The 17,681-nt window shown below is 42.9% G+C and overlaps 1 protein-coding gene across 1 annotated transcript in view; it reads left to right on the top strand.

Annotated features, from left to right (window-relative positions):
* The window catches only part of LOC143292142 (Ig-like and fibronectin type-III domain-containing protein 2), an 82,111-nt gene extending 64,703 nt beyond the window's left edge, over positions 1-17,408 (top strand). The window contains exons 31-38 of the mRNA XM_076602329.1: positions 1,897-2,054; positions 9,776-9,908; positions 11,696-11,847; positions 12,992-13,127; positions 13,532-13,561; positions 15,450-15,546; positions 16,293-16,371; positions 16,982-17,408. Of these exons, the coding sequence (XP_076458444.1) occupies positions 1,897-2,054; positions 9,776-9,908; positions 11,696-11,847; positions 12,992-13,127; positions 13,532-13,561; positions 15,450-15,546; positions 16,293-16,371; positions 16,982-17,281 (1,085 nt within the window). The 3' untranslated portion in view covers positions 17,282-17,408. The remainder of the gene's footprint in view (positions 1-1,896; positions 2,055-9,775; positions 9,909-11,695; positions 11,848-12,991; positions 13,128-13,531; positions 13,562-15,449; positions 15,547-16,292; positions 16,372-16,981) is intronic.
* The last annotated feature ends 273 nt before the right edge of the window (positions 17,409-17,681 follow it).

The following is a 17,681-nucleotide window of genomic DNA, read 5'->3' as shown; positions in this document are numbered from 1 at the left end:
AACGGTAGTTCATTGTGACTTCTTTGACGGTCTTTTCGCTAGTGTTTCTGGTTTTTGCGAACGGTAGTTCATTGTGACTTCTTTGACGGTCTTTTTGCTTGTGTTTCTGGTTTTGGCAAACGGTAGTTCATTGTGATTTCTTTGACGGTCTTTTTGCTAGTGTTTCTGTTTTTGGCAAACGGTAGTTCATTGTGATTTCTTTGCGGTCTTTTTGCTAGTGTTTCTGGTTTTGCAAACGGTAGTTCATTGTGACTTCTTTGACAAAGTCTTTTTGCTAGTGTTTTGGTTTTTGCAAAGGTAGTTCATTGTGACTTCTTTGACAAAGTCTTTTGCTAGTGTTTCTGTTTTTGGCAAACGGTAGTTCATTGTGATTTCTTTGACGGTCTTTTCGCTAGTTTTTTTGTTTTTGCAAACGGTAGTTCATTGTGATTTCTTTGACGGTCTTTTCGCTAGTTTTTTTGTTTTTGCAAACGGTAGTTCATTGTGATTTCTTTGACGGTCTTTTCGCTAGTTTTTTTGTTTTTGCAAACGGTAGTTCATTGTGATTTCTTTGACGGTCTTTTCGCTAGTGTTTTTGTTTTGGCAAACGGTAGTTCATTGTGATTTCTTTGACGGTCTTTTCGCTAGTGTTTCTGGTTTTTGCGAACGGTAGTTCATTGTGACTTCTTTGACGGTCTTTTTGCTTGTGTTTCTGGTTTTGGCAAACATGTAGTTCATTGTGATTTCTTTGACGGTCTTTTTGCTAGTGTTTCTGGTTTTTGCAAACGGTAGTTCATTGTGATTTCTTTGACGGTCTTTTTGCTAGTGTTTCTGTTTTTGCAAGTAGTTCTTCATTGTGGTTTGTAGCTTTTTTTTTTCTTTCGTGTGAAAATACCCTGAGCTCTTAGAGACAAAAAGGGCGCTATAGAAATGGATATTTAAAAAAATTTTTTTTATACATGCTATTTGTTTGTCTTCAGTCTCAAGAATGTCCTGGTATTTTGATGTTTTATTTGTTTTCTTTAGTCATTTGATTGTTTCAGTCCTTCAAAATGTGTAGAAGATCAAATAGGCACATTCAAGGTCCCACAGTCCATGTCCTCGTTAACTTGATTATGGAAACAAGAACGATTTTGCCCATCCACTCTTCTGTGTTGAAGTCCGAATTACAATGTACCCAAATAGGTATGCCCGTATAGGATAAACGTGTGCACCATTTCTGGTTCGTCATTCTTATATTCTACTTAACATTTTTGCCCGTCTGCAGTACAAAACATACGTGAAGAAACTACGAAACGGGCAAAAATGTTAATTAGATATATAGAGAATTGTCTCCTATAGACTATTGTTAATACCCAGCATGCACCCCTACCTCCTTCTGAAGACAGAGTATGACTGTCTACATGGTGGACATAAAAAGAGTTGTACACGTAAAAGCCCAGTCATGTATATGAGTGAATGTGGGATTCGCAGCCCACGAAAGAAGAAGATGATAATGCTAATAATATTGATGATACTAATGCTGATAATGCTGATAACAGTGCTATTGATAATACTGATAATGCTAATGAACTTATGCTGATAAAGATGATAATGCTAATAATAGTGATAATCATTATTATAATAATCATAATGTTTAAAATGCTAATAATGCTAATGCTAATGATAATGAAAATACTACCACTAATGATAACAATTATGATATAATAATAATAATGCTAAGAAGAAGAAGAATGTTAGTTATAATGCTAATGCTACGAATGACGATAATAATAATGATGCTAACAACAATAATAACGAATGCTAATAATAATGCTAATAACAATGATAGTAAATGCTAATAATAATGATAATGCTAATAATAGAAATAATGCTAATAATGATGGTGACAGTAGTAATGTTGACGTCCCCTTACAGAGAAGATCCCGACAGCCCCTCGCCATCTGGTGGCCTCCCTGATAGGAAACAGCATCAAGGTCGCCTGGGACCTGCCCAGTAGGAACGCCGAGAACGTCACCAGCTACAGCATCTACTACAACTTCACCGGCAACCCGGCGTACCTCACAGAGACTGTTGTGAGTTGTGTGTGGGGGGTGGGGACAGGGTGTGTGTGTGTGGGGGGGGGGGGGGTGAGTGTGTGTGTGTGTGTGTGTTGCCTGGGACCTGCCCAGTAGGAACGCTGAGAACGTCACCAGCTACAGCATCTACTACAACTCCACCGGCAACCCGGCGTACCTCACAGAGACTGTTGTGAGTTTTGTCTGGGGGGTAGGGGGCTGAGGGGGGGCGTGGGGGGGAGTGTGTGTGTGTATGTTGCCTGGGACCTGCCCAGCGGGAACACCGAGAACGTCACCAGCTACAGCAACTTCACTACTACAACTTCATCGGCAACCCGGCGTACCTCACAGAGACTGTTGTGAGTTGTGTGTGGGGGGTGGGGACAGGGTGTGTGTGTGTGGGGGGGGGGTTGAGGGTTGGTGTGGGGGGGTGAGTGTGTGTGTGTGTGTTGCCTGGGACCTGCCCAGTAGGAACGCCGAGAACGTCACCAGCTACAGCATCTACTACAACTTCAACGGCAAACAGGCATACCTCACAGAGACTGTTGTGCTGTGTGTGTTGGGGGGAGCGGGGACGGTGAGTGTGTGTGTGTGTTGCCTGGGACCTGCCCAGCAGAAATGCTACAGCATTACTACTACTTCACTGCCAACCCTATTATTATTATTATTATTACTACTACTACTTTTTTTATATTATAATTATTATTTATTTATTTATGTACACTTATAGTTGACTTCATCACGTTTTTGCACCTTATACATATTATTAGTAGTGGTAGTAGTTATTTTTTTAATGTATTTATCTATTATTTATTCACCCTTTTTTTTTCAAGGCCTAAGCGCGTTGGGTTACGCTGCTGGTCAGGCATCTGCTTGGCAGATGTTGTGTAGTGTATATGGATTTGTCCGAATGCAGTGACGCCTCCTTGAGCTACTGAAACTGAAACTGAAACTGAAGCTGCCAACCCTGTCTACCCTCACCAAGACCGTTGTGACTTGTGGTGTGGTGGGGGTGAAGGGGGCGGGCGAAATTGCGTGTGTGTGTGTGTGTGTGTGTGTGTGTGTGTGTGTGCCTCTGTGTGTTTACACACACATCTCTGTGTGTTTCTGTACAGAAGCCTTCGTGTGCGTACTGAGTGTGTATGTGTGTTTGTGCACCTGTATGTTTGTGTGTACCAGTGTGTGTGTGTATGCATGCGCACACACAACACACACACACACACACACACACACACACACACACACACACACACACACACACAGGGCAGGATGTAAAAAAGCTGTATAAGCTTATTCTTTTACCCTCAATAAAGATCATTTTGACTTGACTTGACTTCACACACACACACACACACACACACACACACACACACACACATACTCACACACACACACACATACACACACACACACACACACACATACTCACACACACACACACATACTCACACACACACACATACACACACACACACGCACACACACACACACACACGCACACACACCACACACACACACACACACACACACACACACACACACACACACACATACTCACACACTTTCTCCTTTGTGGTAGGGGTGAGTTCAGGTTCACAGACCTGGTAAGACGCGGATTCGGAGCTCTCCCAAAAAATTGTTATTATTTTTGTTAATTGCGTCTTTTAAAACAAGATCCATCGATAAGAATGGAATCAAGTTCTTGTGATGTCATCAACGAACAAAATATTCAAAAATTACTTCAATCGCAAAAGCAGGATTTTGAAAATTTACTTTACAAAGTTTTGGACTGTCGTCTTCCAGCAGTGACACAGCAAATTTCAGCCAACCTAGAAAAGGCAGTGTGTGAGCTAAAAAGCGAAATGCACGAGCAGCGTGCCAAGACATCATCACTTGAAGAAACGGTGACAACTGCTGTTCATGAAACATACCTCGCAAAGCAAGCTGTGAGCCGGTTGGAAGGCAGTTTGTCACAAGCCACAGCAAAACTGTCGGACAAGATAGAAAAACTTGAAATGTTTTCGAGACGTGAAAACCTGAAGTTTTTCAATGTTCCTCGAACATCCAGCCCCGAGTCGTACCACGAATGCGTGACGGCCGTTCTCAGTGTGTTGGAAGGGACAGTGCCAGGTAAAGTGTGGTGCCGTGATGACATCGTACGTGCACACAGACTCGGACACTACAACGACAATAATAGCCGCCCTCCGCCGATGATTGTCAAGTTCACACGATGGTCAGACAAAATGGCAGTCTTGACACAGGGTAAAGCTGCTCTGCGGAGAAAAGACGTAAGCGTGGCTGCAGATCTGACAGACAGGCAGAGAGAAACCATCAAAGATTACCGTCACCAAGGTATGCACGCATACTACAGAGGCAACAGGCTGGTTGTGGAGGAACAGAAGCGGCCACACATTTCTCAGCGGCAGCGGGGACACGGGGACCACAGGAGGCGCGCCCAGCACGACACCAGGGCCTACTACAACACCGGCAGCAGCACCGGCACCAGTGACCGAGGAAACCTCAGAGAGCGGGGTGACGGGCCGACATCCGAGTCACACCACGGATACTGGTACCCTGACCACCGGTACGACGACGGACCATCAGCCGACTTCTACAGGAGGTACGGGGGCGAGAGTTGGAATCATGACGGGAGTGAGATGCAGGATTGGAACTACCATGTCCAGCCATACCCCCACTATGCTTCTATGCATCACTTCCCACCATTGCCATCAGCACGAAACGCCAACGTCATCAGTGTTCGGTCTGATAACACTAACGTGACTCAAACAGGTAGTATGAATGATACTATGACACAGGGACACAGTACTACACAAACATCTACCGAGACAGACAAGGAGACTGCCAAAGGAACTGACAAAGAGACTGAAAAAGAGATTGACGAAAGCAAAGACAATACCCTCACTAAAAACACAGAGAAAACATCTGCTGCGGACAACGAAGTTTACGTATGCGGACAACAGATATCTGACAGTGACACGCCCTCCGTGACAGTTACTGTTACTGACGTTACCGTCACTGACAATCAGCCACATTATACCGCACAGAACGACACGGAAACAAACAACGAGCAAAACACAAAACCACAACAAACTTGTGAGGCAACGAGACAAACTGACTATAGCAACACAAACACAGCAGAACAGGTAGATGACGTGACAGACCACTCGGTGACGGAACCACACACACAGCCAGCAACAGAACGCAACAGCCAAGACAAGGCCACATCAGTGCACGAGACACGGAGCTCCAGAGACAGAAGTGCACGTGACGCGCCGGCAGCTCGGCTGAGAAGTGCCTCGTGTACAGCAACCACAACTAAACGACAAACTACCATTCAGGAAGCAACAGGTAGAACCACAAAACAAAATAACCAATAGGGATTCGGCCAGGCTCATGTCACGAAGAATATTAACTTTGTCACATATAATAATGAAGGGCTTTCCCATGTGTATAACCATGAATTACGATCTTATATCAATAATTTTGATTTTTGTCTTCTTGTAGAAACGTTTACAACTCGGTTTCCAGAACATTTGTTCCCAGATTATGATGCTTTTGTTGTGCCGGGTGTATAACTCGGATGGTATAACTGCAAGACTGTCCGGAGGTTTGACACTCCTTGTGAAGAAAGATTTTTCCAAGTATGTTGAAAAAATAGATGTGGAGTATGACAACATCATAGCAGTAAGACTGTCCAAAGATATGTTTGGCACAGAATTGCCAGTAATGCTACTTGGTGTGTATTTACCACCGAGTACTTCTGACTATTATTGCAATACAGAGATATCAAATGGTGTTGCTATTGTAGAACAATGTATTATGGATTTGATAGAGTGTTATGGAAATATGTCTTTTCTGTTACTTGGGGACTTTAATGCACGCACTGGGGGTGAAAATGCAATAGAGAATGATGATATAGAGGTAGATGTGTTACTAGACGATGATAGAGAATGCAAGGTATATCGCTCATCAAAAGATAACATTCAGAATGACTTTGGTAAATATCTATTGAATCTTTGCAGTTCTTTTGATCTTTCCATTGTAAATGGTACTATCAAAGAAGACATTGATTTTGGTAACTTCACTTACATTTCTTCTACAGGATGCAGTATTGTTGATTATGTCATAGTATCACGTTGTTTGTTAAATTCTTGTGTTTCCCTGAATGTTAGACCAAGGATTGAATCAAAACACATGCCTGTAGAATTTGTCATGCACTGTCAAGCAGATATAGCTGAAGTATGTCGTACTCAGAATACTTACCAAGTTGAAAAACTAGTTTGGGACCAAGAAAAAACCGAGGAATTTAAAGAAAAACTGGGGTGTGGTGAATTTAAAATCCATTTGGAACGAGCTTCTTAACTGGTGAATCATAATGTTGATGAAGCCTTACAAATGTTTAATGATGCCTTGCTTTCTGCTAGTGATTGTATGAGAAAAAACATTACCATAGGAAATGTACGAACCGACCCGTGGTTCGACCAGGAATGTAACCAACACAGAAGAGATCTCCGTCATGATTTGAGACAGTACTACAAACTTAAGGATGACAATTTAACTATTAGAACTGCGTATAACCAGAAACGCAGGGAATACAAAGAGCTCTTACGGCTGAAAAAGAAAACCCATCGTAAAAAAGTGTTGAACGCACTGCATGAGAAAGTTAATAATCCTACCGGATTTTGGAGCAAACTCAAATCATTTTCAGGCAGAAAATCTGGTGAAAATAACGTAAGTAAAGATGAGTGGTATAAATACTTCTCTCAGGTTTTTCAGTCTCAGGTGAACAATGACCTGTCAGACAATGTAGACAGCCAGTCTGAAGAACCTATCAGTAACGAGCAAAGCCAACTCAACACTGATTCACTTGACTGTGACATTACTGAAAGTGAAGTCTATGCTGCAGTTCGTTCCTTGAAAAACGGCAAGGCAGCGGGCCCTGACGGGATCATTGGAGAAATCTTTAAAAATTCTATCACTGTGATTGCTCCATTTTTGGTCCTCTTGTTCAATCAACTGGAAGTTCTCTTCTCTTCTGGAAGTTATCCCCTACAGTGGTCGGAAGCTATCATCCATCCCATATTTAAAAAAGGTGACAAAAATTTACCAGATAATTATATAGGGGTATCCCTGTTGAATATATGCAGTAAACTGTACAGCCATGTATTAAACGAACGATTAAATAAATGGATTGAAAGTAACAATATCATTAACGACTGTCAAGCCGGTTTTAGAAAGAAATATAGCACAGTTGATCATGTTTTTACATTATTTGCCATGGTTCAAAAGCAATTGTTGCTGCACAAAAAATTATATGTTGCTTTTATCGACTTTAGAAAAGCCTTCGATTCTGTATGGTAGAAGGGGATTAATGGATGAATGTACAGCCATTACGTTATCATTGGGGGTGATGGGGGATAGGTTCATTTATGTGTCTTCAGGGTTTAAAGTGAGAGAGTGGCAGTGACTCCTTCTGTCCGTCAAAAAATTTCAGAAGAAGTCATCGAAAGGTGACAGTGGATTCAATATCCCTTTTATTTGATCCTAATCCAGTGCGTATAGTATTGTTTCTCTCGAGTAAGATAGGTATAATCTTCCAGAAGTTCTGTCGAATCAGAAGAACTTCATGTATACTTGACGACATAATGCTATGGTCTAAGAAGCAGCCATCTCCGAAAAAGGACAAACGTGCTGGTGCATTGGCGAACAAGCTACGTGATTGTCTAGATGGTCCTGTTCGGAATTATCCATGGAAGTTCTTAACATTCTACGGCAGATCCAAATGAGTCTCATATTTAAGTTCTGGATAGCAGAAAAATCTACCATCATATTTAAAGGTGCAATCAGATCACATATGGTAGTTTATGAGTAAAGTACAGCATGTATTAGACGAAGATTATAAATGGATCGTACAATGCATTAACATGTTACCTTTTGAAAGAAATTAGAAGTGATATGTTTTCTATTTCCTGGTTTGAAAAGCATGTTGCTGATAATATTTATGTTCTATCGACTTTAGACAATAGCTTGATCTGTAGAACATTCTAAAGAAAATCGGAATTTAATTGAGACTGTACCAAGCAGTACAGCATATTAACATGGAAAAGGTTAGCTGGCGTGAACAGTGTTCTTTATGCCGTCCTTCAGTGTAAACAGGAAGAGGTGTTACATCTGTTTCCTCTTTCTATAACAATTCAAATCATTGAGGGACATATCAACTTTTTGATGTATTAGAAATCCTATTCTATGTTTGCTGATAATATATTTGCTTTATGACTCGATTGTAGGCCTCCAAATCAGTTGAAAGTTCGTTCACACGAATGAATATCTTGGGCTATAAGTACTTAGAGAAATAATTTGTTAATTTGAAATGGGTATACTCGAAAAGGCACAAGTGGTTTATGGCCAGAACAAGCTTAAGTTGTTAACATGTATAATACTTAGAATATCATGTCACCAACTTCCTTCACGCACAGTTTGAAATACATTGGCAGAGTCGAGCGAAGAAAGGGGTCGATTACATATATTGATTTTAGAAGTCTTGGAAAAATCACTGACTTATCTCAAACTTTTTGATTGCTAGACCAACATAACTTATTTCTAGGTCTTGGAATCATTGTCAAATGTTGACTTGGAAAGTTACCCTTTTTGCTTTGATAAATCTATATTAGTTTAAGAACCTAACAATGCATATGCGAACTGGACGGTTCATGTATGTTAATTTACCTAAGTGCATTAAGTTTGCGTTGAAAATTTGAAATCCGCTCGCTTCACCAAATTTGTGATTATCAATAGTAATAAGAACACATTGGGTCTCAGTTGTTTTTCTTATAAATTTGGCTTTGAGGAGGTCTGGGAAATCCAAGGTGGTCGGTACGAAATTATAATTCATATTATAAGCTGAAATGCTAATTGTGAATACAAAACACAGTGGTTATCTGATATGCTGCACAGTGAACGTTTTCAATTCTATAGAACATTTAAAAGTGATCTTATTTTATCTCCATACTTACAAGTAGTAAATCATTTTGCGAGCCAGAGTCAGTCTGATCAGAATGCGACTGGGTGTGTCTGATATTGTATGTCCATAAGTTGCGTTTCAGGAAGGAACTTGTCAGTAAATCAGCTGCTTGTGCCCATTCTGTGAATTTCAAATAGAAACTGAAACTCATTTTGTCCTACAATGTCCAAAGTAACCTGGATTTAAGAGAACAGTATATCCCCTGCCAAATATTATAATTATCCATCACAATTTAAGCTGTACAATGCAATTTGCATCAGAATGTATAACGTTGGGTCATCCGCCTTGCTCTGTTTCCTGGAGAAAGCTCTGAAAGTCCTCGTATGTATCTGTTGGATTGGATAAGTATGTCATCAATACTTACATGAGTGTGTGTGTGTGTGCGTGCGTGTATATATGCGCGAGTGCTTGGTGTGTGTGTATTTAAATGTGCATGTATGTTACGTGCATGACTGGTGTATATTGTACATATACACGAGTTTGGGATAACTATGTGCACATGTTCAAATTATGTAATATGGTTTTTGATCATAACTTGCGTGACCTTGCAGGGAATCATTCATCTGATGTGACTATGAATTTGTAACCACCCTCAATGACATGGGCCAGTGGCCTATTCATTAAACCATTCAGTGTTCAGTGTTCCTTTGTGGTAAGGTAACTCACATGTTTTGTGTTGTCTCTGTGTCGCCGGCAGACCAGTCTGGTGGGGCGGGAACACGTGCTGCAGAACGTGGACCCAGACCACGTCTATCACATCTGGATGACCGCAGAGCGCTACAAGTTTGGCAGGAGCCAGAAGTCAAACATTGTCAGCATTTCTTCCAGTGGTGAGACAACGTGTGTGTGTGTGTGAGTGTGCGGGTGTGTGGGGGTGTGGGTGTGTGTGTGTGTGTGGGTATGTGTGTGTGTGTTGTGTGTGTGTGTTTGTGTATGTGTTGTGTGTGAGTGTATGTGTGTGTGCGTGTGCGTGCGTGCGTGGGTGCATGTGTGTGTGTGTGTCAGTGTGTGCGTGTGCGTGTGTGCGCTGTGTGTATTGTCGGTCGCCTTCACTAAGAGTGATATTAGAAAAAAAAACAAAAGCTAAAACATGGGAGCTGGTATAACATGTTCCGTGTATCTGTGTATGAGTGTGGATCACAAATCCAGATCAGAATTCGTTTCACAGAAGTGTTCATATTTTCAGCGGTTGGGAAGCACAGGGGGCCTAACTCTTATCTCATTCAAGGGAGGTTACTGACATGTACAGTGGAATCGAGAACAGGGTTTATTGTCAAATAACTAGCATCCGGATATATGCTACAGGAGGGAGGCAGAGGCTAGTCAGAAGATGAGGGTGGTGATATAATGAACCGAATACAATAATAATAATAATGGATACTAAAACAGCACACTGTCCAGTAATCTGCTCTAGGTGCTTTGCAAAAACGCTTTTGTTAACATAAAACATTACATCAATGTCACATACACACACCAAAATGTGACTACACACACACACACACACGCACACACACTGCATGCATACATTTTAACATACATGTGTATCTAACAGCTACCCTAACATATACGCACACATAGGCAGGCACAAACTTACATAAACGCACGCGCACACAATACACATTCATATACATGCATGTAGTTATGTACACATACTATGTATTCACACATGTCAAGCACAGATAACGCAAAGGAAGTGGACCTGCCACAATTGAACTTATCGCTGAGGGAAAAGGTGAGTTTTGAGACGAGATTTAAAAGATGCGAGGGAATCAGAATGACGGAGGTTATCAGGGAGCTTGTTCCACGTCTTTGGCGATTGAAAAGAAAACGATCTGTGTCCGTAGGTCTTACCTCTGACGTGAGGTATGGGAAAGGTGTCCTGAGTGCATATGGTATAGTGTGTGTGTGTGTAAGCGCACGCACGTGCGAGTCCGTTTGTGTGCGTGTGTGTGTGTGTGTGTGTGTGTGTGTGTAAGCGCACGCGCGTGCGAGTCCGTTTGTGTGTGTGTGTGTGTGTGTGTGTGTGTGTACATGTATGTGCGTGTATGTGTACATTCATGTATGTGTGCACACACACACATGCTCAGGGACTGATGTCGGTACAGGTACGCACATGAACGTGTGGCTTGCACATGTCACATACACACATGATGTTACTTCATGTTTCTTCTTCTTCTTCTGCGTTCGTGGGCTTCAACTCCCACGTTCACTCGTATATATACGCGAGTGGGCTTTTACGTGTATGACCGTTTTTACCCCCGCCATGTAGGCAGCCATACTCCGCTTTCGGGGGTGTGCATGCTGGGTATGTTCTTGTTTCCATAACCCACCGAACGCTGACATGGATTACAGGATCTTTAACGTGCGTATTTGATCTTATGCTTGCGCATACACACGAAGGGGGTTCAGGCACTGGCAGGTCTGCACATATGTTGACCTGGGAGATCGTAAAAATCTCCACCCTTTACCCACCAGGCGCCGTCACCGTGATTCGAACCCGAGACCCTCAGATCGAAAGTCCAACGCTTTAACCATTCGGCTATGGCGCCCGTCTACTTCATGTTTCAATTTCATCAGAATGTTTGATTGATTGTTTCTTCTTCTTTATCCATCACAGGTGAGGTGCCCATGCCACCGAGGGATGTCAAGGTCTTCAGCGTCAAAGGTACGACTGTCGTGATTGGCTGGAACACCCCTCCATCTGGTTCAGTCACCCCAGAGGCCTACGCTGTGTACTACAGGCCTCACAATGCCATCAAAGAGGAGAAGGTAGGCCCAGGATAGAGAAGCGGCCATGGCAGACTCTGTTAAGCGTTTGATTTCCTGTTCAGTGTTTGGCGAGCGCAATAGCCGAGTGGTTAAAGTGTTGGACGTTCAATCTGAGGGCCCCTGGTTCGAATCTGGGTAACAGCACCTGGTGGGTAAAGGGTGGAGATTTTTCCGATCACCCAGGTCAACTTATGTGAAAACCTGCTTGTGCCTGAACCCCCTTCATGTGTATATGCAAGCAAAAGATCAAATACACGCGTTAAAGATCCTGTAATCCATGTCAGCATTCAGTAGGTTATAGGAACAAGAACATACCCAGCATGTACCCCGAAAATGGAGTATGGCTGTCAACATGGTGGGATAAAAACGGTCATACATGTAAAAGCCCGCTCGTGTACATACAAGTGAACGAGGGAGTTGCAGCCCACGAACGAAGAAGAGGAGGAAGATCCAGTGTTCCCCAGTGATCAGGGTTGGAAGCCCTGTTTCGGCATGGTGTTGTGTCCTTGGGAAAGGCACTTCACTCTGATTTTGCTCCTCACTCCTGCATTGAAAACTAAAGAGACGTGTTTGCGTTCAGTTTTTGGCATGAGGGCAGAAAGAAACAAGAGTGTACTGGCATGTACATGTGTCTGTGAACGCTTGGCTGGTCGTGTGTGTGTGTGTGTGTCTGTGTTTGCGTTTGCGTGTGTGTGTGTGTGTGTGGGGGGGTATATCTTTCTTTAATTCAGTGTCTTTTCACTTTGAGTAATATGTTAGACGTGTGTGTGGTTGGGTGGGTGGGTGGGTGTATGTGTATGTGTGTGTGTGTGTGTATGTGTGTGTGTGTTTCTTTAATTCAATGTCTTTTCACTTTGAGTAATATATTAGACGTGGGTGTGTGTGTGTGTGTGTATCTTTCTTTAATTCAATGTCTTTTCACTTTGAGTAATATATTAGACGTGGGGGTGGGGTGGGGTGGGGGGCGCGTATGTGTGTGTGTGTGCGTGGGCGCGCACATGTTCATGTGTGTGTTTGCTTCCATGTTTGCAAGGTCTCACCCATGCTTGCATACCTTTGTATGTCTCTGTGCGTTGCGCACATGTACATTCGTGCGTTTCCTTTGCTTACATCCGTGCATGCACAGACGCGTGTGTTCTTACAGAAACTGACGAAGGATACCCAAATCAAGCTAACAGATCTGAAACCTTATGCTCTGTATGATGTGAGTGTGGCAAGTCGGAACATGGCAGGTGAAGGCCGTAGATCAGACCGCATCAGCTTTACCACCGGACGGAAAGGTAAGCTTTTTTTTTTTTCTCCTCTTTGTTTCTCTGTGTGTGATTGTGTGTGTGTGTTTGTGTGTGTGTGATTGTGTGTGTCTGTGTGTGTGTGTGTGTTTGTGTGTGTGTGATTGTGTGTGTATGTGTGTGTGTGGGTGTGTGCGTGTGCCTAAAAGGTTATGTAAGGTAAGCTTTTTTTTTCTCTTTTTTTTCTGTGTGTATGTGTGTGTGTGTGTGTGTGTGCGCCTAAAAGGTTATGGGATCTTTTTTTTGTAGATGTGTGTTTAAGCTGTGGTAGAATAATGAGACTTTAATCTACTCAGTGTTCTTGCTTTCCTGCTTGGCAACCAGTGTGCTATTTCATTATCTTTTTTTTTCCCAACATCTTTTTGGTTGTTTATCATCTCTCTGTCTGTTTTCAGATGCTTCTGATCCAAACGCACAAAAACAGAGTGAGTACAGCACGGATGATTTCCCTGCTAACCCCTCCCTCAGTCACTGTTGCAAAGCAAGCATTTGATTGAGGACTATACACAATAAGTTGCTAAAAAAAAAGGGAGCAGGTTACCATGTATTTGTCTTGAGAAAAAGTGGTGACAAAGGAAGCCTGAAAGCATGTGTGCCAGTTAGCCGTGGGGTTGTTTTGACTTGCTGGATGCTTTGGGGTCTGTGCTTGGTGGGAAAGACAGCTGTGTAGTAAGAAAGCATTGCGCAAAATGAAAGACAAATTTGAAGAAAGCTAAAGAAATGTGATATCAGAATAACCAGTTTACAGCTGTGTGTGTGTGTGTGTGTGTGTGTGTAGGTTGTGATGTGTTTTTGTGCATCTGTCTATACTCATACTTTTTTCTTGTTAATATATGTGTGATTATGCTTTTACACACACACACACACACACACACACACACACACACACACACACACACACACACACACACACAGATGATATCTAGATAGATAGATAGATAGAGATAGATAGATAGATGTTCCTTTCAATTAGAACATTATGAAACAGTCCATTTATGTCCAGGCTGCAGTGTTGCTTCTGTGCTGGTCATTGTTTTCGTTTTGTTTTTGTTTTTCTTTCTTTTTTTTTGTGGGTCCTCCAACCATCCATTTTTCCCCCACATTTTTTTTTTTTTTTTTTAATGGGTCCCTCATCCTGTTTTTTTTCCTTTTTTATATTTCTCTCCTCCCCCCAGCCTCCAACACTCCTCCATTGAAATCAATATGCAGCACAAAATGACACTGTGATTACACACAGAGAGTGGTACCTCTCTTCACACATCAAGCCAATGCTACCTATGTGACCGATTCAACCAGCACACAGGTGAACAACAGGAACTTTTTTTTTTCTTTTTTTTTTTTTCTTTTTTTTTGTTGTATTTCTTTTTCTCACAACAGATTTCTCTGTGTGAAATTCGGGCTGCTCTCCCCAGGGAGAGCGTGTGGCTATACACTACAGTGCCACCCATTTTTGGGGTATTTTTTCCTACGTGCAGTTTTATTTGTTTTTTCCTATCGAAGTGGATTTTTCTAGAGAATTTTGCCAGTAGCAACCCTTTTGTTGCCGTGGGTTCTTTTACATGCGCTAAGTGCATGCTGCACACGGGACCTTGGGTTTATCGTTTCATCTGAATGACTAGCGTCCAGACCACCACTCAAGGTCTAGTGGAGGGGGAGAAAATATCGATGATTCGAACCAGATCGCTCAGATTCTCTTGCTTACTAGGCGGGCATTTGAACAAAGCCCAACAACACCTCCTCAAAAAGGAATTTCCGAGCTTGTCCTTGTACACATTTCAACACTGTGATTTAAACATATAAAATCAACAACAATAACCAAAAAAAAAATGTCAGTGTTTGTCCATGTGTGAATGAGCCCCTGACCAGAGCACACTCACCTGAACTCTTTGTTTGCTGATGGAAGTTTTAGTTTCAGTTTCAGTAGCTCACCACCAGTACGCTACACCACATCTGCCAAGCAGGTGCCTGACCAGCAGCGTAACCCAACGCAAGCGCTTAGTCAGGCCTTGAGAAAAGAAAGAAAGTAAATAATTAATAGATAAATACATAAAAAAAGAACTACTACTAATAATAATGATATGTATAAGGCGCAAAAACTTAAGTCAACTATAAGCACACCAATAAATAAAATAAATATATATATATAAAAAAAGAGACAACAATGATGACAAATAAGCAAATAAATGTAAAAACATGCAGACACACATTCACACATACACACACACACACACGTAATGCATAACAGATATGCACCAAACATGCAGTGGACGATGACGGTGGTGTCTTAACGAGAGAGAGGTGTGTCGGTGTCAGGTGCAGAGGGACTGGGAGGGGGGCAGATTGCTGGCATTGTGCTGGCCGTGCTGGTGGTGACTGCTGTGCTCATACTGCTGGCTGTGCTGCTCTACAGGTACTCTGTGTGTAGGGGGTTGTGTGTGTGTGTGCGTGTGTGTGCATGTTTGTTTGTGTGCTTGTGTGGGAGGGGGTTGTGTGTGGGTGTGTGTGTGTGTGTGTGTGCGTGTGTGGGAGGGGGTTCTGTGTGTGTGTGTGCTTGTGTGGGAGGGAGTTGTGTGTGTGTGTGTGTTTGTGGGAGGGGTTGTGTTTGTGTGTGTGTGGGTGTGTGTTTGTGTGTGTGTGGGGGAGGGGGGGCGTGTGTTTGTGTGTGTGTGTGTGTGTTTATGTGTGTGTGTACATGTGTGTGTTTGTGTGTGTGTGGGTGTGTGCTTGTGTGTGTGTGGGCGTGTGTTTGTGTGTGTGTGTGTGTGTGTGTACATGTGTCTTTGTGTGTGTGTGTGTGTGACAAAGCTCTAAGCACTTTTCAAACACAGGATCATTTGCACGACAGGCTACCAACCTGTGTCATTCGTTTCCTGTGTCATTCAGTCAGATTTCAGGCACGCACACATACACACTCAGACAGACATGTAACATTTTACGTGTATGACCGTTTTGTTTATTTACCCCGCCATGTAGGCAGCCATACTCTGTTTTCAGGGGTGTGTATGCTGGGTATTTTCTTGTTTCCTTAACGCACCAGATGCTGACATGGATTATAGGATCTTTAATGTCCGTATGATCTTTTGAATGTATGTGTGCACGTACATATTGAATGGAATGGTATAGGTCAGGAGGTAAAGTTTTGTGGTGTGTGTACAGGAGTCACGAGGGCAGGAAGAAGAAGATTACGGAGTCTGTGTCCTTTGAAAATCCGTCTTACGGCAATCAGCAAGTCCATGTGAGTTTTGTGTTCTCTATTCCCTGCTTGTGTGTGTGTGGGAAGGGGGGAAAGTGGGGGCTGGGGGTGGGGGGGTGAAGGTGAGAAGGAGGAGACTGGTTTGTGTTTCTGTGTATGTGTGTGTTTTGTGTTTGTGTGTGTGTGGTGCTCTTGTGTACTTTGTGTCTGACTGATGTGTTATTGTAAAGCACTTTGAGAGGCAGTGAAATGATGTACAAATCTTACGTATTATTGTTGTTGTTGTAGTTGTTATGAATTCTTTCTCTGGCCCAGGTAAATGATTTTTAATCTAAAGTGCTCTTTCTCTGGCCCAGGTAAATGATTTTTAATCTAAAGTGCTATATAAATGTACTTTCACAATTCCTCCTCCTCCTTCTCCTCCTCTTCCTCCTTCTTTTTCTTCTTCTTCTTCTTCGTCTTCTATTTCTTCCTCCCATTATTTCTTTTCTGTGACCCAGATATATTTTTATTTTAAAGTGCTATCAAAATATACCAGTATGATTATTGACATTATTATTTGATTATTATCATCATTATCATTATTGTTATTGATATAATCATCATCGTCATCATCACCATCATATTCAGTTTTCTCCTCTCCCTCCCGCAGATTGACGGTCTCCCAGACAACAACCCCTACGACAACGTCATGCAGCCTCAGACTCAGCCCGCGGAGAAGGACGGAGATTTCACCTACGCTCGTCTCCAGGAGGACCCTGTGCCAGCCGAGCTCAGCGCAAAGCCCGCCGAGTCAGACCCTGCTAATCTCCCGGACACATCAAGGGCAACACCCCCGGCCACCTCCACCGACCCTGCCGGGGTCAAGGTCGACATGGTTGACAGCAACGGTGACGCCGCCAAACTGGAGGTGTCTGGTGGTGATGGTTTGAGAAATGAGTCCACAACGTAAGAGAGTTAGCAGAGGATCTCCCACCCACCCCCAAACCCTCAATGACGGAGTATGGCTGCCTACATGGTAACCAAGGGCATGTATGACTTCCATACCCCCACCCCCACCCCCACCCCCTCCCCCCTTTCCCCAGTGACAGAGTATCGCTGCCTGCGTGGTAACCAAGGGCATGTATGACTTCCATATCCCCCCCCCCTTCCACAATGACAGAGTATGGCTGCCTACATGATAACCAAGGACATGTATGACTTCCATACCCCCCCCACTTTCCCCAATAACAGAGTATGGCTGTCTGCGTGGTAACCAAGGGCATGTATGACTTCTATACCCCCCCCCCTTCCCCAATGACAGAGTATGGCTGTCTTCATGGTAACCAAGGGCATGTATGACTTCTATACCC

The sequence above is a fragment of the Babylonia areolata genome, chromosome 18 (genome assembly GCF_041734735.1).
Source record: "Babylonia areolata isolate BAREFJ2019XMU chromosome 18, ASM4173473v1, whole genome shotgun sequence".
NCBI lineage: Eukaryota > Metazoa > Mollusca > Gastropoda > Neogastropoda > Buccinidae > Babylonia > Babylonia areolata.
This window is presented reverse-complemented; position numbering and strand designations above follow the sequence as displayed.